The sequence below is a fragment of the Squalius cephalus genome (genome assembly GCF_949319135.1).
Source record: "Squalius cephalus genome assembly, chromosome: 11".
NCBI classification, from domain to species: domain Eukaryota; kingdom Metazoa; phylum Chordata; class Actinopteri; order Cypriniformes; family Leuciscidae; genus Squalius; species Squalius cephalus.
Genome location: NC_137132.1, coordinates 18,645,673 through 18,671,975, shown reverse-complemented (window position 1 = coordinate 18,671,975; position 26,303 = coordinate 18,645,673). Strand labels below are relative to the sequence as shown.

The 26,303-nt window shown below is 39.2% G+C and overlaps 1 protein-coding gene across 7 annotated transcripts in view; it reads right to left on the bottom strand.

Annotated features, from left to right (window-relative positions):
- Positions 1-774: 774 nt before the first annotated feature.
- The window catches only part of bcas3 (BCAS3 microtubule associated cell migration factor), a 222,242-nt gene continuing 196,713 nt past the window's right edge, over positions 775-26,303 (bottom strand). For 4 of the 7 annotated variants that reach the window (XM_079885981.1, XM_079885984.1, XM_079885982.1 and 1 more), the window contains 2 exons: positions 19,816-19,983; positions 775-2,450 (listed from right to left, as the gene is read on the bottom strand). In XM_079885981.1, the coding sequence (XP_079742107.1) occupies positions 2,299-2,450; positions 19,816-19,983 (320 nt within the window). In that variant the 3' untranslated portion in view covers positions 775-2,298. The remainder of the gene's footprint in view (positions 2,451-19,815; positions 19,984-26,303) is intronic. The other 3 variants (XM_079885983.1, XM_079885986.1, XM_079885987.1) reach the window with 1 other exon arrangement.

Below are 26,303 nucleotides of genomic sequence, written 5' to 3'. Positions count from 1 at the left end.
TACTAATTTACACAGCAGCCTCCTGACCCCGCAGAGAGGAGGAAACCTCTGACACTCCTCACTGAAATGCCTGCTATCTTCTGTTGGTATTTATAGGCTGTCGCTCCGGTGATAAGGTGGCACTGGCGGTCTGAAGGGAGACAGAAAGAAAGGAGGACTGACCTTCTCAGATGGAGAGTGTGAGCTCTGCCACCGTCCTCCACACCATCTAGATGACCGCTTCATGTCGCCTTCGAGACACTGTGTGTTTCTGTTTAAGGGTGATTGTGTGTGTGTAAGGTGAGAGTGTTGGGAAGACACCTGAAGATGCTGGTGAGGTTTAAGAGTTCAGTAGTAATAGTGGAAAAAATTACCTCTTGCTTCCTTGCATGCAATATATCTCTGCTTGTCTGACTCCGCACAATAAAGATCACTGTGATGACACAACAATGGCTTTGTTAGTGGTTTTGTCTGTCCACTGGGCATCAGGTTAAGTTGTATAATAAAACAATTGTGTTTAATCTGTTATTATATATTGTTACCTATCTCTAATATTTCAATATTTTAAGAGCACATTTATAACGTTGATAAATTCCTGCTGGTGCTGGAAAATGCAACTAAATGCAAATAAACTTTCATTATAATATCACAAAACAAAGCTTACACGCATGCAATTAAAGCAGCGGCGGAGGAAATCTCAGCCCGTGTCCTGAAGCCGGCGGACTTGATTCATGATGATAAAAAACAGTTCCCTAAACAAAAGCAGTGATTGAGATTTGTAGCCTCGAGCCCAGATTTGTATCTCATCATTTAAATGCATTTATTGTTTTTGTATAACAAATATATCCAGGAGAAAGCAAGGTAAGTTAACAAGGGAAAAGAACTGTGAAAGTCAAAATGCATATACTGTATTAAGCAAACACACAAATGTTTAGAAGACTTGTTCAATTCCTATTTCAAGATAACATTACGCAAGAATTATTACGAAAAATATTGTAGTCCATACAAAGCATGTGCACTGCATTCAGATTGAAAGTCATGCCAACTTGAATGCCGTTATGAATTATGCTGAATAACCCCATCATGTTTCAACATGCACAGAGCTGTCAGCCAACGCCGGCTCTTTAAGCTTTCTGACAAGCTGATGATCAGGACCGTTTATTCACAGTTCTTATATCAGTTTAACTGGTAATTAGCAATAGTTGTGTGTGTGTGTGTGTGTGTAAAATGTTACATCCAGTCAAGCAACTTAAAAGACATTCTTCAAACAGAGCAATTTAAAATAGTTAAATAAACAAGCTAATACAAAATGATATATTGATGATAATGATGATAATAATGGAACTACTTTTTAAAAATGTGGGTAGTGTCTAAATCACCTGAGCTGAATGAAACTTGCTGTGGATCCTCGATAAATATCAGCCTCGCACACATCCTATAAAGCCAATCAAACGCTGAAGCATTAGCAAACAAACTTCCCTTTTGAAAGAATCAATACATTTCACATTTACCCATACATTGAAAGTTATCTGAATCATTTGAATCCACTGAATTTATAAAGCCAAGAAGAAGTCCAAGAAACGGACTTTGGTTAAAAACAATCAAATCAAATATACAGAAAAAAATTTGCGGAATAACAAACACTATAATGTAACACAAGAATAAATTGTAAACATAACCAATTTGAATTACCTATAAAATTCAAATCAATTCAAATGTTAACTACAGTACGTCTACTAAAACATATTATTTGTCTAATGATAGCGTGTGTTGATAAAAAAAAAAAGATAACAAAAAAAATCAGCATAACGCTTTATAAGTTCAAATCTAAACTCAACTACTGAGAGGTAATTAGGACACCTATCTTATGAACACACTCTCTATCACACACACTCAGTAAAGGTACGCACTGGAAGTTTCTTTTGATAATGATATTGGTAATATGACACGTCTTTGAGAAAAGTGGCAACAAACCCTTCTAAGGTACATCCGACCCATCAAGGTTAATATATACGTGCACTCAGTCTCAGATCGAGGCTGCATTGAAATTAATCTACAATGGAAGTGAATGACTCCGGGCCTCATTGAACAGGGTTTTCCTGCATGCCAAGTTTGATTAAAGGAAAATCCACGTTTCAAAGAATAGAGAAAAGATATAGCTGAGCAGGATGGTGTGAAAACACACTGAGGGACGGAGAGACGGAGAGAGAGAGAGAGAGAGAGAGAGAGTGGCTTCTCTCATGGGGTGATGTGTTGTGGTTGTACTGTCAAGATTGTCCAAAGGCGACAGAGAGGTTTCCTTGGGCGGGACGGCTGGTTTTAGGGGAATGCCGTGGGGTAGAGGCTGAGGGGCTGGCTTTCATTGGTGGGGAGAGGGGATCGGTAGCCCTCGAAGTTCCGGGGAATGCTGCCACTGGTGGAGCCAGAACTATTGCTGAGAGTCTCGATGCTTCCCTCCCTCTGCAGCTCTGCTGCATTCAAAACAGAGAGAGAGAGAGAGAGAGAGAGAGATGAAGCAAATAACAACATAAACATGACTCACGCTGTTTTGCAGGAACATTGCAGTGCTTTGTGACAGGAAAGATTTGAAGTAATTCACTGTATTACTGTAAAAGATGTGTTAATCTTAAGAGCGTCATTTTAGTAGAATTTAGTTAAATAAATACACAGATACCACAAGTTACTTGTAGTTGTTCAGTTCTATTAAATATAAATGAAGTGTTTGCAATGCAGGGAGGAACATGGTGGTTCATAACTGTCTGAACTTCAGTAATGAGAGGAACAATGCTTCAGATTTCAGAACAATGACAGGACTGGGTAAGAATCTTGGGAAAATGATCATTATATATTAAAGAAAAAAGAAAAACAGCATGTTGTGGTTAAGTTAAAGCGGATAATGAGATAAGAACAAACAGGCGAAATTGTATATAAGTTTTTTACAAAAATTTAAGCAGCACAACTGCATTCAACATTGATAATAAAAATAAATGTTTCTTGAGCAGCAAATCAGCCAATTAGAATGATTTATTTTTATATATTATAATTAGAAGGAACACGTGACACTAAAAGACTGGAGTAATGATGCTGAAAATTAAGCTTTGCAATTACAGATTACATTTTTAAATATATTAAAAAAGAAAACACTTATAAATTATAATAATATTTCACAATATTACTGTTTTAATGTATTTTTGATCTATTAAAAATATGTAGCCTTGGTGAGCATATGAGACTTCATTTAAAAAATGTTTAAAAAAAATATTTGAGGTCAATAAATACTCTCAAAGATAAATGTCTTCCCCTGAAGAAGTAACCATAGCAACAGGTCACTCAGGTACCTGAGTACTTTCATTAGAATCCTCATTGGATTGAATATTGTCATTATGACTTGATTTTAAAAAGTACATATTACAAATATATCTAAAAAGAGACACTTTGCATTTGTTTAAATGATCTTTAATATCGGTTAATGCTTAGTTATTGGTGCAGATAACAGATTGCAGCCTGAAAAAAAGAGAGAGAGAGATACAATGCTATCAATAATAAAGTAATAAAAAAAACAAACAAGGAAATTTGTAAATAGAAATATATATATATAATAAATAACAAACAGAGCAATTCCAAGAGGGTCATCACACCATCAGTGCTAGGGTCCTAAATATTTGTGGATATAAAGGACAAAGACTGTGTTTTGGCACCGTGTGGAGAGTGTTATTCTCAGCATGATTTGTACTGTATATGTTGCGGATGTTACATGTTGTTAAACTTTGTCTATCGTATACAGTCAGCGACAGCAGGGACTCATAACCGCTGAGATATATGCAGTGTTTTGAACATACATCAGAGGCAGAATGGTCGTGTCCATAATTTTTCAGTTTTTATCTAGTGTGTATACAGAACATCTCAAACACACACACTGTACGGTGCTAAAATGAAAGCAGGGACTGGGTGGCCACATTCCCCCTGATGATTTGTGCTCGTGGGGGCGGAGAGGAGCTGTTTGTTTGCTTTGGTGCACATACCCCTGAGACAGGTGCTCGTAAATCCTGTTCTACAGGCTCAAAGCTAAAGAAGTGTGCCAGGGAAGACACGGTGACTCTGCCTTTCCACGTGTGCCCAGCAGATAGCACAGGCACACAGTGTGGCAGAGCCCAAACCCGCTCGCATCATGTGGGCATACGCAACACCCGGAGTAAATAAACACCGGTTAAATGATGCCACGCAGCGCTGTACTAATTACAGGCAGGGCGCAGATGGTCAGGGCCCACACCTGCACCGGAGAAATGTACTGTTGTGGACCGCAGGCGGTGTGTGTTTGTTTGTGAATCTGCATGTAAGGCAGAGAGCCAGCGGTGATAAGTTTCCGCTGGAAACTGTGCTCTTGGCCTTAGTGCAGTGTAAATAATGACGTCACACACTAGGGGTGAGGAGTATGACCAGAATCTTGTATCATGGTATGAGTAACTTCACAATTTTCTTGTTTTCACTGGAACTGTAGATATATTCATAAAATGCGTGAATAAAATATATTTTTTATAATTCAATAAATTTAAGCATTTCATTTACAGTAAAATTCAGTACATTAAATACTTTAATAGTATAATTATATAGAGTACTAATAATTTGTAAAGTATTTAATTTACAGTAAAATTGAATTCTTTAATTGTATAATTAGATAAAATTCCATAATTTATATTAAAAAACACCCATATACACGCATATATACACACTTCAATAATATAATTACATGAAGTACTATTACAGTAAAATCCAATACATTTAATTTAATTAATTATAGGATAATATGACATACCATTCATTTGTAAAGCATTTAATTTATAGTAATATGCAGTACTAAAATATTTTGACAAAATAAATGGTAGCTCATAAAATTATATAATTATTTTTCTTTTTTTAATTTAGATTTTATTTGATGGACGGAAATGAACAAAATATAGGAATATTTGTCTTAAGTCTATATAAAATTAGGAAAAATCAATTATAATAGATAAATACAAGCAGTAGTACAAAAACAGCTATACATGCAACTTAAGTCACAAGTTGTAAAACATACACATAATTCATTATCTCTACCAGCAGCCTTCTCTTTTATATTAAACACTTCTAAAATCAAACTCCTAAAACTCTTTCCTTGACTATATGGACATTACACGTACTGTGAAATTCTGTCTGTTTCTATTCCCTCTCTCTGCATCACTGCAGGCATGTCTGATCGTTGTGGGGCCCCTGCGGCTGCACCACCAGTGCCTGGTCCCCAGAAACCAGGCTCCAATATGATCAAACAGGCAGTAAACACCAGTCCAGCGTGGCACAGACATTTCTAGATCTTAGAACGCTGTTTGCTGTGGGTAACCAGCGCATGCTTACACATTAGACTCACTCAGGGCAGAACACAACTCGGTGACGGAGAACATGCGGCTTGAGCGCAGCTCATTGAGGAGGAGTCAGTTGATCATTAGATGGAAACCAAACAGGATCAAAGCACAAAAAGAGCCCTTCATCAGACTGCTGTGCCAGTGTAAATGCCAATGAGAGAGTGGACCCAATTTGTGCCCCCATTATAAGGGGGAGAGAGAGAGAGGGGAAGCGGGGGGGTAAATGGGACAGAGGGTGTAACTTACTCTGATGTACACCCTTTAAGAGTTCAGGTTCTTGTTTGCACTTCAATCGTAGCGTGGACGCAGCTGCAGTTGATTAGCAGTCTCTTGTCATTCTTCTCTCCAGGTCATGTTTCTGTGCCTGACATGATAAATGCATGTGTAGGGGTGAGTGGAGCAGGGGCGGATCTACCGGGGTGCCAACTGCCACCCTAAGAAAAACTATTGCCACAGTGCCACTCCAGATTTATCCCAGTATAAAATATTAATGTAACCAGTGTTTTCTGTACCATATTGTAGCAGCTACACTTTAAATGTGATGACATAAAAAGATCTGCTGCATGGTTGCTCGCGCTCTGTATAGCCAACTTCATTTACAGGTGACTCATATGAATGGGTTCATCAAAAACACACAGCACAACCAGTGTAGACCAGTTCAATTGTTTTTCCATTTATTCGTGAATCAGAAAATTAGAGAAATTAAATCCCGTCGTGATAGTCATCATAGATATATTTGCCATCCGACTGAATACAATTAAACCAATAACAAGATTCCCATCACAGAAACTAATAGAAGAGTTAGGTAAGAATCAAATCTTAACTAGAAAGACAAACCTTTCTTGAAATTTAAAATAATTATATACATAGATATTCAAAAAGTTGGGTGTTCTGGGTTGTTGCTCAAGTGTTGCTAGGCGGTTTTTTGTGGATCAGATATTTCATGTGTTCTAGCTCAAGCACACCTGGTGCAACTAATGAAGCCCTTGATTAGTTGCATCAGGTGTGCTTGAAACAACAGCTGTTTTGCATATTTGCGCTGTTGAGGGTTTCTATTCAGGGGGCTAAATCATTGATACTGCAGAAGTCATTAGAAGTTGCATTTTCAGTTGAATTTGGGGAAACCACTTGAAACATTTGTTGTGTTGAGCTATTTCAGTTACTTTTGTTTGCTTTGTTCATTGCAAACAGCTGAAAGTATGTAAATGTTGCCAATAATTGATTCGCAATGGGGGTTGAATAATTTAAATTACAACTGTATATGGTTAATAGGGTGTTCAGGGTGACCTTCTGTAATGCCCACATACAGACATATGTTAAGAAGCATGAGAAGTCTTAAGTCTCAGTGATTTTGTTGATCTAAAACTTGAAGCACTAAAACTTGTGATTTTTATGTCTTCCAAGTAGACTGCATAATATTTATAAACTCTTCTTGAGATGATAGACCTACTCTAACGAGCTCATTTAGAATGTGTTGAAGTGTTTTATAGACAGTGTCTTGGTGCCCTGGATATTGATATTTTGTTATTAGGGGTTCAAGTGCCAAAGGTGAATTGGACCCCTAATGAATTTATGATGCTAACTGCAATTTCTAAACTATCAGCCATTTCAACTGAAAGACGAAGGCTGTGATATTAATGTTGTCCACAAGAGGAAGCCACAGGATAGGGAATCTTTTTAGCCTAATGTTTTTCTATCAGTTTCCAACCATTTGAATGGAAATAAATGCATCTATCTAGTTCATTTGTATAACTATTATATACTGTATAGTAAGTATAGTTATAATTAGTGTATATAGAAATATGTGGAATACTTACAGATCATTAAATATTTATTTAACTTTTGACTAAATTTAAACGAAAATAAAACTGAAATAATTCTATTTGGGCCCAAGGAAAACGGTGTGCTTGATGTTGACCGTGTTTCTCTTGCCCCATATGAAACTCAGTGCGCTAGACATCTGGGCTTTCTGTTTGATCACAACCTAAAATTTGATAAACAGATGAGTTCTGTTGTAAAATCAAATTTTTTTTTTATCTTCATCTTCGCCAACTCTCTAAAGTGAAACCTTTTTTAACCCAGAATAACTTCCAAACAGTGATTCATGCTTTCGTAACAACTCATCTAGACTATTGTAATTCACTTTATATTGGTGTCTCTCTGTCTTCCCTCTCCCATGTACAGCTAGACTCCTCACTGGGACCCGCAAGTATGAGTCAATCACCCCTATTTTATCCACACTGCACTGGCTACCTGTCAAATTTAGAATTTATTTTAAAATTGTATTATTTGTTTATAAAGCCCTCAACAAATTGACAAATATTTCACAGACCCCAATAAAACTTTTTTTTTTTTAAGTTGCCAGACATGGTTAAATATATTGCTGTCCATTAAAAATATTTGTATGTTTCAAGATAATATGTATTGTAAAAAAATGATAAAAGACACACTTATTTACTGTAGTGGTATGAATAATGAAACAATCACTTAAACTGCAAGCATAAAGTTAGGCTACCCAGATTATAGAAATATATTATAAATGAAAAGGTCCTTAAGATAAATGCTCCACATAAATAAGGTTTTGAGCTACAAATGATATCTTCACATTCATTTGAAATTGTCCAGTGACATCCTATGACATGCGATTCATCTAAATTGAAATGTTGAATGTGAGTCCACACTTACACCACATATTATTATGATCACATGCCTTACGATGGTAAACATTTGTATACAGTTTTTTTCTCTTTTAATCTAACAGTAAGAGAAAGTAGAAGAAGAAATTCAGTTGCCCTTCTTGACACTTGTGTGTTGCTGTTGCCTGTTTCATTAAACCCTAACTTTCAGTGGAGATTCAAGATGGACTTTTCCAACTTGAATCAAACCACATCATAAAATACATTTCAATTGGATTGCTAATCATTCACAAGGGGCCATTGGTGCTTGGACCCCGATGATTGCCATTTGTGGCTATATTTTGTTTTTAATTATAGTATACATGTAGAATAGATGATAGAGTACAGATTAAGTATGGATGATTGAATGCTTGCTGTCTTTGGTGTTGCCACCCCTCACATTCCTCAAGCCACGCTATACAATTTTTTCTAGGTCTGCCCCTGGAGTGGGGTAAGATGTGTCAGTCTTACCTCACACAGCTGTGCTGCCTCCTTAAAGGGGTAATTTACTGCTGGCAAGACAGACTTAAAAAAAAAAAAAATCGGCTAAAGACGTAGATGCTAAATACTTCAACACCCACAATGCACTTCTAATTTGGGTGCCACCCCGACTGTCGTGTGTGGGAATACAAAAATGCAAAACAAAACTGGTTGAAAATCTGCAAACTCTTTAATTTAGAAACTGTGCATAAATCTTTGTCACATGACCATTTATTTAGAATTGTATTTTACTGTATATTTAGAACAGCATATTATTATTATCTATATTATGTATATACATAGATTATAGATGAATTTCATACAATATACAGCTGCCGGTGATTGAGAGATCCATGAAAAATGAATTAAGTGTGACGGAAAATGTATCAAGGTCCAATATGTATATATGTATGTGTATACAACTATGTAAATTATTTGGATAATAATAACAATGACAATAATTAATAATAATTATTATTATTATTATTATAATAATAATATGTACAATATATATAATATAAAAATTATAATATGACTGTCTATAATAATAATACATCTGAATTATTATTATTAAGAATAAAGTCAAATAATAATAATTCTGTTCTGAACTCCAATCAGACATTGCAAATGTCTGTACTCAATCATAACTTGGATTCCCCATTGAGCACAAATAGAAATACATAAATACTATATTTATACCAAAACATTCTGGTGCACACAGAATCACTCTCACACAATCACTATCAAACACACACACACACACTCTCCCATTCTCTCTCTCTCTCTCTCTCTCTCTCTCTCTCTCTCTCTCTCTCTCTCTCTCTCTCTCTCTCTCTCTCTCTCTCTCTCTCTCTCTCTCTCTCTCTCTCTCTCTCTCTCTCTCTCTCTCTCTCTCTCTCTCTCTCTCTCTCTCTCTCTCTCTCTCTCTCTCTCTCTCTCTCTCACACACTCACACAGAGTTGATAGTTATTTCACAGCCCCTCTGAGATTATCACTCAAATGTAAAGCTGCCATTAAGAGAGCCATCCTCGTAAAAAGGTGTGCATTGGCAGCTGAGGGGCATTGTGAGTGTGTATGGGACAACATTACTCTGACAGGACCTCATCCTGTATCCAGTTTACTCATTCTGTCTGGGCTATTAATAGTCACGTGTGTGTGAGTGACCCTTTCCGGACAGGAAGCAAAGTCCAGTGCCAAACTGACAAGAACCTATCAGAGAGGACGGAAGGCAAGAACTTCAATCATTCAGCCCAGCTCACATGTGATAGTCTCCATTTTTCATGGTAATACAGAATGAACTTTCAAGAGCGGTGCAGGTAAAGGTGGCTGGCCTCCATTGTGCTTTCAATTACATATAATGAAAACCTACTGTAACCTCTGCTGCCCTGGCACATACCATCCTCCAGCAAGGGCACATTTCTCATTTACTCATTAGAACCAGAGCCGAGTTATTGGTGGAGGCCACAGTGATGCGTGTGAGGGATCAGACATCCTCTCTCTGCATGCAGACGGCCCGGAGGCTAAACGTAAGACAGACCAAACAAACTCTTTCACTTCATTATCATTTCACAGAAAGTGCTTTTCATTACTATCGACCACTCTAACAACTGCCTAGCAACACCATAGCAACCAGCAAGATTTTTTTTTTTTTTTTCAGAAAGAAATCTAGTGAGTGTAGACTAAAAAGTAGGACTGTGACAGACAGCAATATGAGTTATGAATGATAAAACATACAGTCCTAAAAAATTAATCATATTTATGAACACGACCACACTCTCAGATGTCACTTTGCTGCCGTGTTTCTAACTAGAACACAGTGAGTTTAGTGTGTCGAAATGAAAGCATATTCATGTTCCTGCATGTAATGTCCGAACTCAACGAGGCTCTAGTGTAGCATTACCACAGAGGTGTGAATGACTCTCCACACATACACTTATAGGTTTAAATGATTCATTTTTTCTTCTCAGATATACTCTTTCCTTTCCTTGCTTTCACTGAAATAATGCGAAGGTGACGGATGAGTCGGAAGAGCAAGAGAAAATGTTTCTAGGAAATGTGAAAGGAAACGTTGTTCTCGGACACATGATGCTAACGTCTGCCGTTTCTAATACAACAGTGGCTCAAGCTATTTCTACAAATTCAGAATATAAACTGGATTTTTACTTTTACTGTTTTCCATTGACTTTCATTTGAATACACCAATCAAAAGTTTGGGTAGTAATGTATACATTAAATAATTAATAAATTAAAATTAAAACAGTAATATTGTTGATTTATATTACAATTTAATTCCTGTGATGGCAAAGCTGAATTTTTAGCATCATTACTCCAGTCTTCAGTGTCACATGATCCTTCAGAAATCATTATAATATACTGATTTGCTGCTAAAGAAACATTTCATATTATTATTATTATCAATGTTGAAAACAGTTGCGCTGCTTAATATTCTTTGTGGAAACCGTGATATGTTTTTTTTACAGGAGTATTTGATGAATAGAAAGTTCAAAAACAGCATTTATTTGAATTAAAAATATCTTCCATTAAAAATGTATTTGGCATTATAAATGTCATTAATGCATCCATGCTAAATAAAAAAAAATTAAAACTTAATTTCATTTATTCAAAAACATTATAGACCCCAAACTTTTGAATGGCATTTTCTGCATTTGCAGTGCTTATGGGATTGTATTTCCCTCATTACAGTAAATGTTGTAATTTTTTTTTTTTTTTTTTTTTTCAAACTTCAAATCAAAGTTTGAAATGTTGTGACTCACCTTGGAGCTGGTTGGCTTGTATCATGCCTTAGAACTCTAGCATGAAGAATCTCTATGGAAAAAAAGGGGAAAACACTTCCAGGGGCAGTCGAGGTGAAAATTTGGGGTGTGCACTTTATAGGGACGCTTGCCTTAGCAACACCACTAATGACTTTCAAACGACTTCTTTTGTAATCCAATTGGTTTATTTGAACTGGTTCTGAATAGTATACAGTGATAGCAAACTTTTCAAATGTGCTAAATGGGCAAACCGTGGCCAAAATCCATTAAGATAAACACAACTGATTCTTAATTTATCGCACAGGCTACAAGTAGACCACAGCCTCTGAATAAAAACCCAAGTCAAACAAAATCACTCAGATTCTGCCAGCATTAAGAAGGTCTATTACTGCTAGCAGAGTAATTGGTTAAATAGTTGCTTAAGGCGCAGGTCTCAAATTTAAGCCAGTGGGATGGAAGGCTCATGCCATTTACAATTACAAACCACTCAGGCTGGTGGCTTAATTTGAGTTTTGATTCAATTAGTTGATTTAATTGCTGTCCATATTGCTTTATGTCTCTTTGATTGATGGGCACGGTCAGCATGACGGCCGTGTACGCCATGCCAAGCATCTTGAGATGTGGGGCCAGTACACACACACACACACACACACACACACACACACACACACAAACACACACACAGATGGAGTGAGGTTCACTAAAGCCCTGTAGCCCAAGGAGGAATCCTGCACTCAGCTGGTCTTTCAGTGAAAAGCACCATTGCTCACTCACTCGCCCCGAAGCTCAAGCTCGCACAAGCTCACCAACACCACACCGGATGACGGCGCTTTAAATCTGAGCTTTCATCTACCAGCCACAAACACATTAGAAAATAAACAGCAATGCATTTTCTGCTTTGCATAATTGCCATTTTGCTTTGCATTAGTCAGATCATCACTAAGCAATTAAATAATAGTGCTAAATGATGTTGTCCTCTTTGAGCGCACGATCACCTGAAAATGCCGGAACGCCTCTAGAGGAAGAAAGAGAGAAAATGTTTATTCACAGCACTGAGAGAGGCGTGTGTGAGTGCTTTTCTAAGTGTGAGGCCATTAGAGCACTGTGTGTGTGTGAAAAGGAGGTAGCGGCACAGGCAGTGACAGTCACACTCTCCCTCCCTCACTTGCTTCACGTCCTCTCTCCTCTTTTCACTTTCCTGGAAAGTGCTGCAGTCAGGTCAGTGATCTCATATCGGTGCGGAACGTTAGCGCTGTAACGCCTTTCAACTGCGCCTTCAAGAAACCCCTCCATTATGTCCTCTATCACTAATTCATGCAACCTCTTTTACTGATATATATACAGCACACATGTAGATGTGAAAGGAGAGGAAGGGAGAGTTTGTGAGAAAGGAGAGAAGAAAAGAGGAAGGTAAATGTGGTATTGAATAATGAACTCTTCTTCATACTCTTGAGAAGCTAAACACAGTAAATGCCTTACGAGTCCGGATCAGTTGTGGAATCGCAGCTCAGAGCAGGCCTGACACGCACCATGTCTCACCGACACCTGCCTCTTGCTTCCATTTGTGGCGCTCTCAAATGCCTGACGCTTTCGTCATGTTTCACCAACACCATGTCTAGACATCCTGGAACATCTTTTAAAAGTGCTCATTCCACCCCCTCAGCTGTCTCGCTTTCTTTCTCTCTTCTTTCTTTCCGAGCCGCTATTTTCTGACTGTCGCTCCCTTGAGCGAGCTGTTAAGTGCAGTCTCAAAAAATCCCACAAAAAGCCCATTTACTGCAAGCTTCAGTTTCTACCCTCAGTCCCAGCTTCTGTCCCTTTCTTTACTGTCTTAGCAACTAGTTTGTAGGCTAGAAGAACAGTAAGGAGAAAAAAAAAGCAGGGGATAAATGCTAAAATGATATCCAGGCCCAATGTGTCACTGACGGATTGGGGAGGAGAGAGAAAGAGAGGCTCTGAATGCAGGAACTCTTCTTCATCATTTCACCCTGTCGCTGCACATTACTCTCAAACCCTTGGTTGAACTGAAGAGACTGACCATGGGATGAATGGGTGAGTGCTGAAGGGAGGAAATAATGATTGTGTTCCTGTTTTCACACTTCATTCCCCTCCTGGCCACCTCACCATGCAGCCATGCACTAATACCACCTCACTTTTTACTGTCTTTTATAGTCCAACACTGGAACTGACCTCTTTTTTTATTCATTCTCTCTCTCTCTCTCTCTCTCTCTCTCTCTCTCTCTCTATAAAGCTATGTGCTATAACCACAGAGATATCTGTATTTGTGTTCCTCATCTCAGAGAGTGTAAGTAACGATGTCAGCTACAGCTGAGCTCAACATCAGGGTCAATGGCACAGTATAAATCACTGAGAGCTGCAGGCCCTATCTTCAGCAACAGCTCCACAGGTCAGATCAACACAGCATGCAGAAATGGACCTAATATTCCTATGATCACGCCTGCCCTGGAAGAGTGTGCTGGAAGAGAGGCAGTTTAAAAAGGGGTGGATTAAATATAAGTAAGATTTAAATGACATATGTATTTTGGAGCAGGAACACTTACCAAACTCACATGCACCAGGCATTTCAGAGCAGCTATACAGTTCTACCTAAGCTACAGTCTTTCAGCGCAACTTCATGGTCCAGCACACTTCCACTGAGGAACTTTGGTTTGGCAGGAGATTGAGCAGACCCAGATTAGCGCTGGGCTTGTTTATGCAATCCATCGTCCGTGCACTGCGTATAGGTGGCGGATGATTGATTAGCGCAAACTAAGTCCTTTGCACGGCGAGTGACTGGGCTGCTGTGCTTTCAGCTGTGTCTTGTTGATCCAGTGATGGTTATCGTGCCACATTAAAATGAGCCGTGACATTAAGATATGGAACGGTCTCTCTGATAATAGCTAACGATTTGGCAAAAAAATACTTGTGAGTTAGTCCAATTTAAACAGGGAATATTACTGTCATTAACCAGGTAAGCAAACAATGGCGGTTTTTCAGTAAGCCGGTGTGGATCTACACCAATGTACACAGGGATAATCTGCTATATTCCATTACAGTACCTGGAATAATGACATATTATGCATATCACCAACTCAAAGCCTGTTTGATTCGTGTTCATGCCTAATTCTCAATCAAAACTACATTTTTCTGTTTAGCATGAATGATATATATAGTGGGTGAGGATCATTCTGTGTTAGCATTAGCACAAACATTTCAATTTACGTTAAGTTCAACATAAAGCTCAAAACATCAGCTTCGTCAATCAGCTGGGAGACATTCACATTTCTGCACTGATTTAGGGTGGAAAATCAGCTGACTTCTGCAGAATTAATTAAAACAGTAAAAATGTTTGAGCTGAGAATACTACATTCTATTAATAGCTTAACATATAATCAAATTAGCCAAAATATTAAATAAACAAAACCGCGAGTGCTTGCGGACTTTCTGAATGACGTCATTCCTGTGCGTCATTAATTTCTGTGCGTGAGAGTCAACTAACAACCAATCCCTGGTCATATAATTAACTCAACCATAAAGCCAGTTCAAACAGAACCTGACAAATTTTATAAACTTAAATTATGACAACTAGTGTGCAACGGCTAAAATAGTAAGTGATGAATGTTTTGATGACTTTGGAGAGGTTGGAAAACAAACATCCTGCTTCTTTCACGAGTGCTAACAGCCAATTTTTGGCGCCCTGGAGTGTCTGACCATTGGAGAAGTATGTAGAGACGAGTGTTACTGGCGGATGTAAGTGCATTGTTCCTAGTTTCGTGACAAAAGCTCTAATCATCATAAGTTCAGTCGGTCACAGTTCAGTCAGCTCAGTGGTGGTCACAGCATGTATGTGTCCGTTTATGTTGGGAAAACTATGCTCACGTAAATGTGTTCTTTCTTTCACCAGGTTCCATGCATGACTGTTTTAAGCGGAAGGCATGTAAATGCTTCTGTAATGAAGCTTTAGAGTGCATGACAGTGTTGGGAGGCCACTTCGAAACTGTAGCTTGTGACTAGATATTCATAAATGAAAGCAATTCAACTACAGTCAAGAAAGAGAGTCTTTGTCTGTGGATTTATGCTATTTTCCAGAGTGTATGTACGTGTTTCGCTTTGACAGTAAAGATGTGCCCTGAGGGTCGAACTGAATATTCAAGGATGAAGATGAATAAGAAGAAAGAAAGAAAGAGAGGGTGCTTGAGAGCTGTCGCTAACATCCTCTTTACAATGAAGCTATTGTGGGATCTCCATCAAGAGCACAAAAACCCATCGGCCTTAATCATTTTAAAAGACACATATATTTGGTTCAGTAGAGAAGAAAGGGGAGTCCTTTCAACTTTCACACTGCCATTCAGAATAAACAAGCATGCATTCAAATGTCTAAATCAACGAAGCGGCAAATATACCACATCAGCATTGATATATACATTACAAGTCATGACTACATTACTGGGAACAATGAGAATCTCAGTTAGGGTAAAATCAATTAACATGAAACACTAAATTTGCAACAAAAAGATTTAATTAAAACTCTAATTTAAATAACTGAACTAAAGCACAAACAGCAGTATAGTATACTAAATATTTCACTACCAAAAAAAAGAAAAAAAGAAAAATGTGCACAAAGAATCAAATGAATCAGTGAATCATTTTTCAAACAGTGAACCAAATGAATCTAAAATAAATCAAACGTAAAAGTAAAGTTTTGCTGCAGCATTTTGTTTAAAGGCAGACAACGTATTAGCATTATCAAATTTTTAAGAGTCATGTCTACATCACTACTACTTTCTGAGAGCTCTGTAAGGCCGATGGGGGTGCTCACAGTGCTCTAGGCTTAACGGGGAAATAGATATAAATGTGTTTTTTGGGGCAGCTGGAGTAATGAGGAATGACAGAGACATAATCCCTGTGTGTAACCTCAGTAAACACTGGCAGCGGTGGTGTGGGGAGGGCAGCCGCGGCTGACAGGGTTGAGCCCTGTCCACTTCCCCCTGCTTAAATGGAATTTACGTTGGGTTAGCACCAATGAGAAAAATCTAATTTGCAACTTTATGCCGCTGGCTGAAATCTAATTAGAAGATTTCAAGAGTTTTCTCTTACATTCCATTCTGTTATGTTAGGAGCCTTGTGTTACGGTAAATAGGTAGTCTTGGATCCACTCCATATCACCTGCATGGGAAGAAATTCCCAGCTCACAATGAAATTTCCAAATTACATCGATGGTCAACCAGGCAAGAGTGGGAAAACCGAGGACTGGAGGAAGTGGATGGATGGAATGAAACATGGAGAAGTAGTTAGTGACTGATAAAGAAGAAGAAGAAGAAGAGATGTCCCCTGACGCTACAATGCTCTTGTGAAGAAGTGCCTGTGCGTGAGGAGATGCTAAGTGTCGAACCATCTGCTTTGGACTCTTCAAAGAAGCTCCCGGGCTGAACCTGCCTTCTTAAATGGGGCGTCCCACAGCTACAAAGAAAGCTGGTCAGGTATTACAAATGCAGATGCACTGGCTCACAACTCAACGACACAATCCCACACTGCTTTACAACCGATCAGATAAATCGCTCATCAGCCAAAAAGTCATGTCTTGATGGCAAACTTTATTCTGTGAAAAGCCTAAGAATAGTGTTATGGCACTTACATACTAGAGCAGGGGTTTTCAAACTGGGGTCTGGGGAGTTTAGAGACCAATGAGTGAATAAATAAAAATAGCATTACTCATAATAATGATTATTTACCAAAATCACACAGTAATATATATAACATGAATAGAAAATTAAACACATCAGTTTGCAAAATGTATTAAGTAGTACAACTGTTTTCAATATTGATAATAAGAAATGCATCCTGAGCAGGAAATCAGCTTCTTAGAATGATTTCTGAAGGATCATGTGACACTGAAGACTGGAGTAATGGCTGATGAAAATGCCATCACAAGAATAAATTATATTTTAAAAAACATTAAAATAATAATTTTAAATATTATAAATATTAATATTTAAATATTAAATATTTTAAAATGTAATAATATTTCACAATATTAATGTGTTTACTGTATTTTTGATCATATAAAAGCAGCCTCAGTGAGAATAAGATACTTCTTTTAAAAAACTAGTGTTTCAAAATGTTCACATTTGAAAATTTGATGCCAATTTGATACAATTTTCTTAACTTTTGGTCACATTGCCTTCACAAATACTCAGTTTTTTCTTGAGATGTACTATGTCCATTAAAATCAACAAATTCAAAACATTCTTTTACACCCTGTCAAATTTAGTCGAGATATAAACACACGTGCACACGAATCTTGCAAGACTTTTCACAGAACAAGAGTCGCCATCTAGACACAACCCAGACACGACCCATGACAACAAATGAAGAGGCTCCTTTGGATGACTATAGGGTAATTACCAATATTCGGCCGTTACTCTCAGCACTTACTGCCACATTAGGCGGTACCTTCAACAAAGACCCAAATGGGAATGGCTTGATCTCTTAATGTCTGGCACTGATTCTTAACTGCAGCCGGACGTCTGGGTGAAAAAGACACAGACTGACATAACCAATGGCTAGTGCTCATCAGAGGCTCCAGCACCCTGTCCCCCACCACCATGCTGCTTATTTAGAGCCTCTCGCCGCAATCCATTTTTCGTCCGTACACTGGGTTTCCTGCTTCAGGAGATGCTTAACGTTACATTCATCCGCCAGCCCGTGGGGCCAAAAGTTGAGAGTAATGTGATCAGTAATGAATTTTGTGTTACATTAGGCTGTATAAATGGACGGACAAGCGCAGACTACAAGTGTCCGGGAGTCGGGCTTAATCTAATGATGCAAAAATAGAGACAGAACCAATTATGGAGAAGGCCAACTCGGTGCTGCTGCAGGGACTGCAAATGAATAGGTACAAATCAAATTAGTGCCTAATAGACGCGCTACGAGAGAGGGCCAGTCGATGCTAAATGCATTAGGGCCTTGTGACCTCGCTGCTCCAAGCAGCGGCGTCCAGGATCCAACCTCCATCTTCCCCAGATATCAAAGAAAGTCTTGTTCAGACGAGGGGGAGGGCCGGAGAGCAGCAGCTTCCTAAATGAGTTAAACATTTGGATTGTCAAGAGTGGCAATTTCCCCCCTCATTTCGCTCTGTCTCTCCCTCAATGTGAATGACCTAATTTGTTATTGTAAAACCTCTGAAATGTGTCTTTTCCAAGATCTGTACAAGAAATCACGTAAATACGCCAGGACGTATTCTTATCTCAGCGTAATTCAAACAGGATTGAGGATCAGTAACTGATTCACATAGTCACTGGAGGTATTAGCAAGAGCAAATCGAACAAAATAGGGTTTACCACTTTAACTTCTGAGGGAGTTAGTTTGCCTTTGGACTTAATGAGCTACTAATGAGAACAAACTTGGGTAATGAAAAGGAAAACTAATACCCGAGTTATCATTACATATTCAAAGTTCTTTCAAATACATAATATAATTTTAGACTTACCTTCATTAAGATATTTTGAAAAAACATGACTTTCATTATTTGGACAAAAACAGTTATTCAAACAGTATTCAAAATATCTTATTTTGTGTTCCACAGAAGAGTGAGTCATACAGGTTTTGAACGACTTAAAGGGATAGTTCACTTTGAAATTAAATTTTGGTATGTTTTAGCTTACCTCAAGGGCATCCAAGATGTAGGTGTCTTTGTTTCCGCAGTAGTTTCAATTTTGATATTTTTAGGTAAGTACACATTGATGGCCTAAGACACAAAACGAGCGGTTTGTGTGAGAAAACGAACAGTATTTATATCGTTTTTACCTCTTGTACACTTTCCGGTGCTTGCTCAGACTAAGCCAGAACACGCAAACACGTCACACACCAGGAAGTGCGCGCGCGCCCTCAGATCACTTGGACGTGGTTGTGTACAAGAGGTAAAAAACGATATAAATACTGTTCGTTTTCTCACACAAACCGCTCGTTTCGTGTCTTAGGCCATCAATGTGTACTTACGATGGGGAATTGTTTAATTTAATTTTTTAAATTATATGACTGACAGACAAGAACGGTTTGACCTAAAAATATCAAAATTGAAACTACTGCGGAAACAAAGACACCTACATCTTGGATTCCCTTGAGGTAAGCTAAAACATACCAAAATTTTATTTCAAAGTGAACTATCCCTTTAAGGGTGAATAAATGATGACAGAATTCATTTTTTTGCATGAAATATCCTTTTAAATCTTTGACGTTAACTGTTGCTTTTAAGGGTATGTTATCTTACATTCATTGCCTACACTGGAAAAAAAATTGGTGTAAAAATAACTTTTACTCTGAAATTGCTTGTTAATTTCACAAATAATCGCAAAGAATAGACAATAATGCATTTAATTAAAGACTAATACTATTCTAAATAGAATTCTCTATTTGTAAAACGTACTTTACAACAACAACAACAAAAAAAAACATGTTTTTTGTGTCTTGCATTAGTGCACCCTTATCATTAGTAAAAGTGTATGTGCTCACCTGTCCCAGAGCCTACAATGTCTCTGCTGGGCGACTCAGACATTGCATCTGCCAGCCTCTCCTTCAGGCCCTCTTCCGTTGCTTCCACAGAGGACATGTGACGCAGTCCGAAACTCTCAGGCCAGCTGCCACACACCTCCAGCAGGGTGACACTGCGGTCAAACATGCCTGCCAGAGAAAACCGATAGAGAACAACAGTTCAACATTTTGACTCACACTGCATTAAAGCTCATTACAAGTTAATTTTATCACTGCAAACTGCATTTTTTCTGTCCTTTATGATTTTTCTGTCCTTTATTCTATAATATCTATGTTAAGAATAACATCGTGCTGGCTTGAAAACAATTCTGTAAGTCTGAAGTCATAATACATAATGAACCTGAAAAGTGTCTACGGCCATTCTGGTGTAACTCGGAGGTCATAAACAGCTATCTGTGTTTCATCTGGCACACATAGCAGCTCAAGCCCCAGCCGAGCCCCTCTGCCTTCCTCTGACAGGGATAGCGAAGAGGAAATGACTGACCCCTGAGAAACACCACTGTGGGCCAATATGACTTCAAACAAAAACACTGGGCTCATTTTTTTTCCAGCAATAAGCACCTAGGCCAATAAAATAGATATTGCATAAGGAGGGGGGTGTGAAGGACGCACAGTTCGTCTGTCTCCCATAATGCTGCATTTCAGACAGTGGCATTACCGGGGTGTCTTTCTATAACAGATACCTGCTGCATGAAATACAGCTGCTTTATCTGAACGGCCTGTAGGGAGACCCTTTGATCTGCAGGCCAATGGTTATCTGGCCTTGTCTGGCCTCCCCTGCAAACCCTCAGCCACACTCGAGGCCACTGACAGGCGCTAATGTGCGGCGAAGAGAGGAGCGCAGGCGGCCGGTGGCGCAGAGCTGATATGGAGGCAAGAGGCCTGTAGTTATCTGCTGTAAAACACCAGCCCGGCCAGACTCACAGACAGCAGATAACTTCATACCACTTCATAAAAAGCTGTTTGTCCTGTGTCTGCCATTGACTCCTCAAAGCACTGAAATCGCCAGTCAACAGACCTGCCATCAAAGCAGCTTCCTGCAGGATGAGTGGGAGTGGCCACCGCACACGCTGCTACAACCAACGGCTCTGAATGTCTCCAAGATACTACATTCTATACATATATACAAAAATATATAACAAAATGAATTAAACATTTTTTATCTAAACTTTGATGCATCAGCTTACTGGTCAGCAACCTGTCAGGGTCACTGAACTATTGAAAGTCACATAATGCACTTTTAAACGAGTTTGGGAAGCTGGAGAGCGCACCTCTGTGAGCGTTATTTTAAAGCAGTCCAACAGCTGAAGGGGAACGGCACAGAGGATGTGGGGTCAGAAGTTCATTCTCACCAACAGGGAAGATCTCTTCATCAGAATGGCTGACAGCCGCCACAGCCCACATTCCACATTATTCACACCCGTCAGAGCTCAGCCTCACCAATTCAATAATAAAAAGCCTGCCGCAGGTTCTGGGTGAGACAAAAGGCCTGAGCCGACCCACGTAGATTCTCGCGTGTTCCTCTCGCTTTTAATTCTTCACTTGGAAATCCTGTCTGAACCACTGAGGTATGAGGACATGATGTTAACATTTAACAGGAAGGAGGAAAAAAACAACATGTTTTTATCATCATAAAACCTATGTTGGTTAGTGGTCTCCTAGATGTTGGCGACCGCAGGACTACTTATCTAATTTTTGAGATTTTCTTTATTTAGTAGAGAGAACATTCACTTGTCAGCCTTGAGTTACAGCATGTTTACTGAAGCATGCAGGGGACACACATTATCCTGTTTCTGGGCTACAAGGGGCACCAGAGAAGCGCAAACACCTAAAAGAACAGCAAAGGTGGGACTAATTCAATTAGGTTTTATTAAGGGGCCATAAGTGAAATTGAGCTAACAAGCAATTATCCCTAGGAAAGTGTGTTAGACTTGTGTAATGTTGGTCACTTGTATCGAAAAACAAACAACCTTCTGATGGAAAATGGGCAGTGTGTAAATCACGGGTTGTCATTTGTCCAAGGCGGCATCTGCTCGTACTGCCTCTGCCGAGAAGACCTCCACCTTTTTTGGCCTTTTGCCGCTTTTATTTTTAAGAGAGTAGAGAGAGGACAGGAAATGATAGGGAGAGAGAGGTGGATCAGAAACAGGAAGTGCCCACATTATCTACATACTTTATGTTTTGGAGCATGTGTGCTAACCACGATCACACAATAAAAAAACTCTCTTGGTTTTTCTTAGGTGAATGCACTTCTTACACACTAAACAAACTTTACTTAAAAGTAAAAGCTGACTTTTACTGAAAATAAAATAAAATGTTTAATAGTATATATATATAATTGATATTACTGCTACTACTAAAATGAACTCCTACAATTTTGGTGATGACTCACAAGTTACTTAAAAAATAAAATAAAAAAATAATAATAATAAAATAAAAAAGGAATGTGTTTTAAGGGATATTTCCCCCTAAAATGAAAATTCTGTCATAATTTACTCACCCTCATGTTGTTCCAAACCAGTATGTGTTTCTTTCTTCTGTTGAACACAGAAGAAAATATTTTGAAGAATGTTGGTAACCAGACAGTTGACAGTAGCCATTGACTTCAATAGTTTTTGTTCCTACTATGGAAGTCAATGGCTACCGTCAACTGTCTGGTTATTAAACACTCAGGTTTGGAACAACATGAAGGTAAGTAAATGATGACAAAATGTTTGGGTGAACTATACCTTTAATAGTATATTCAGTAAGTATAACTAACAACTACTAAAATCGATGACCAAAAGTAGCATGGCCAGAGTGCAGCCGAGGCCTGTGGTTAGTCAAGTAAACTTTATTATCAGCTGATTATGGCCTTGCTCGAGTGAGTGTCCTCCTCGAGGAGATCAAGCCATCCAACTCTCCTGATAAGAGTGACACTGGGCACTCGTGCCGGCTTTATTTCCATGCCCTCCAGCTCCTCTGTGTGTACCCTGCTTTCACTGGCTCTCAATCAGAGACCACTTTAAAGTGCCACCGGTATACAGACACACACAGCATCAACGGCTCCTAAAAGCCAGACTGACAGCGCTGCAGACGAGCGCACCACAGCTAGAGCGATACAGACCCAAAAGCTGCCAGAAGTGTTTAGCAGCGATGTGTGAGTGTTAATGTAGATGTAAGCTCCGAGGATTAGCAGTCAGATAGATGGCCATAAGGAAGTTTTTCCCGCACCTCCAAGGCCCCCTTTCCTCATTACATTACACTGCCTTTTAAATCATTTACTCCCTCGCTCTTTCTTTTCACTCTCGCTCTTTAGCTGTGAGAGTGTGAGTAATCCCATCAATACTCTCGCCGGGCTTTTACGCTCTCTTTCACACAATGGATTCCGGCTCACTCAAGCCACGGCACTCTCCACCCCGCTCAAAAGCCAGGTCGGCAAACTTAGGCAAACAGAGCGCCGTCTGACAATTAGCCTTAAACCTTTAATAGCGAAGAGAGCAACACTTCGTGTGTGGCACCGGCTGCAGCTCCTTAAATTGTCAGTGTGAAAGTGTATTCAGAGACATTGTGTCTCCTATTCATAAAAACAGCTTTATTCATTCCATGGGTGTGAAACGGCTCTTCCTGCAGGAGGGGGATAAAAAACCAGGGTTAAATCCGTGATAATGCCACTAAGAGTTATGATGACCTGTTGTCTTCACAAAAGGGCTGTGAAATGATCATAACGCTGGATCAGAATGCACCCATTGAGCCCATCTGGATTAGAAAAACCTGCCTGGGCTCCTAAACACCTTTAATAGATTAAGAGAAGCCTATGTCTTTATGTATTCATATGCTCTGCCCTTTGTATTCTCCTCCTTTAATTATATATGGTTTCAAAACACCTATTCATTCAGCTGAGAGATGGGATAGAGAATGTGCAGAAACAGGAAGCCAAAAACTCAACTAGTACATCTGGCATTAACATGCATTTTTGGTGACAGGACTGTAAAACGGATCAAAAATATGAACTGTTTTCAACATTGATGATCATAATAAATGTTTCTTGAGCAGAAAATCAGAAAAGTTCAGAATTGCCATCACAAAATAAAGCATTTGAATGGTAGTGAATGCATTCTTCTCTATCTCATTATACTTGAAATGTATTGGAGTGAATGTAAATCAATTTGGGGAAAAAAAATATCTGGGTGAAATGCATGGTAATGCCACGTTGTAAAGGAGGCCTGAGATACAACACTAGAAATCAATGTCCTGAAGAATATATTATAAAGTATATATAAAATGAATGTCACTACTGAGTGTGGATATACATGTGTGTTTAAACCAGTGTCAGATTACAAAAAACATACAGCAGCTTTCACAAGCCCACATGCGATATTGAGTACACAGGTGCAGTGTGTGTCTTGCTAATGTAGAAAGGATCCATTGCATTGATGATTAAAGCAATAGGGGTAATGTTGTGATTGGTAAGGGTATCATCAGTATCAAACCCACTGGTTTATATAGGATCCACTTCACCTTTTACCTTCCATAAGAGCGATTCCTGGCAAAAGTGGGGCTGCTGAACTCGTACCATCCACCTCCATTTCCAAGTTCAAGTCACTCTTCTCATTAGTGGCTCTCAGAAGCCCTCAGAACCCCATAACTCAACATCAAACGTCAGCATTAGCAAACGGCATAGCTGCTCCAGCCTCTGCGGTTCTCGCTTGCTGTCCGGGAAATAAACGAGGGCAGAAACGTGTGCGACCTCGCTTGGGACAACACTGCTGTGTGTTTCTCTTTTCTTGTTCCTTTGCTTCGAATTGGGAGCCGCGGGACCACGTTAATAATGAAGAGCGCCGCGGCCCCAGCAATGATTAAAGGAGAATGATACGCTTGACGCAGAGCAGACCCTGCAGGGTGTGTTTGCTGACAAACTGGTTCGCTTTCTGACAGCTCGGGCGAGAGAGCGCACTCCCATGGCCCTGTTCGGCAGGGTTCACACACATACGCACGCAAACATCCGAGCGTTGATCGGTCAAGTCTTTCACCACTCACGGCGGAGTGCGGCACATTAGCGTAATATATGCTTCTCGGTTAAACAGCAATCACATATTAGGTGTGTCCCGATGCTTTTCTAATAAATGAAACGGATGGAGTCCATGTAAACAGAACGTGGCCTAATGATGGAGAGCGAACGAGCGAGAAGCCGTTTTCCACGAGCCAAAGTGGCAGGGACGCCTAATTGATATGGAAGAGTATTGTATTACGCTGTAACTTAATGAGGCAGACGTCTTGTTTATGCTGAGAAGCTAATGTGTTTCACAGCTACTTGAGTGCATTCATTTCCCTGACAGGCTGGAACATATCGAGCCCCTCCCGCGCTTGCCGGAGCCAAACCCTACGGGGCCGCACCGAACCAAGAACAAAACATGATGCCAGGGCCTGACTCAACAATCAGCACTCAAAACACAATCAAACCTTAGTCAAAGCAACAACAGACACAGTACCTTAAATTTAAGCTTAAGGTAGCCTTCAGCATGGTTGCTGTGCATGGTAAAGGCTTGTAGGTAATCCCAGTTGGCAAATTGCAATATTGGTGGATAATTTCCGAGAATCAGTTATGGATGTGCTCAGACTTGTAAAATTAATTGTTCCAACTCAGCTTTTCATAAAACAACTAGTTATAAAAATAACCAACTGCACATACCAGGGTTGTGCACTATTTGGAAATGAACTAAGAATGTCTCAATTTTACTAAATTTATTCAAACAGACTGCAGAATAGCAATTTGAATATGTAACGAGGTAAAATTTTAATCAACTGATTTAAAGAAATTCATGTAACTTTAAAAAGCAAAGCTTGCGAAGACAAAGGATTGAAAGACAAAATTTAGAAAAAGAAACAAATAAGTTAAAAAGCCTTAATTTGAAGGTTTTAGGCCGAATGATTGAATGAACAAATTATCAAATGAACAAAAACTATTGAACAACTAATAAACAAACTATCAAACGACAGACAGATAGACAGTCAGGCAGCCAGCCAGCCAGACAGACAGACAGACAGACAGACAGCATATCGTCAAAGCATGCTGTGTGTGTAGATGTGAACTTGTGTCTCAGATCTATGAGAGAAGCGTAAAATCTGGCGCTAGGGGTGAGTATCCACATTAATCACAATACCGCCCATCCCAGCAGACCCCATCCATCAGACCGCTGCTGCCGGCGGAAACCCGAGCCCACGCACCGCCTGAGACTGCCAGCCCGCAGTTGACGGATGGACATGGCCTTAATCCCCACATAACACAAACACACACCTGTACTCACTCTCTCTGTCAGTCTCACACACACATACTTCTAATACCTCAGAGCAATGAAGATGCACAAAATACAGTGTGCATTGGGTTAATGCAATAAATTTCAAATGTAACATTCCTGTTACATCTGGTCTGACTACAGGAACATGTCCATGACATAAATACAAAGGAC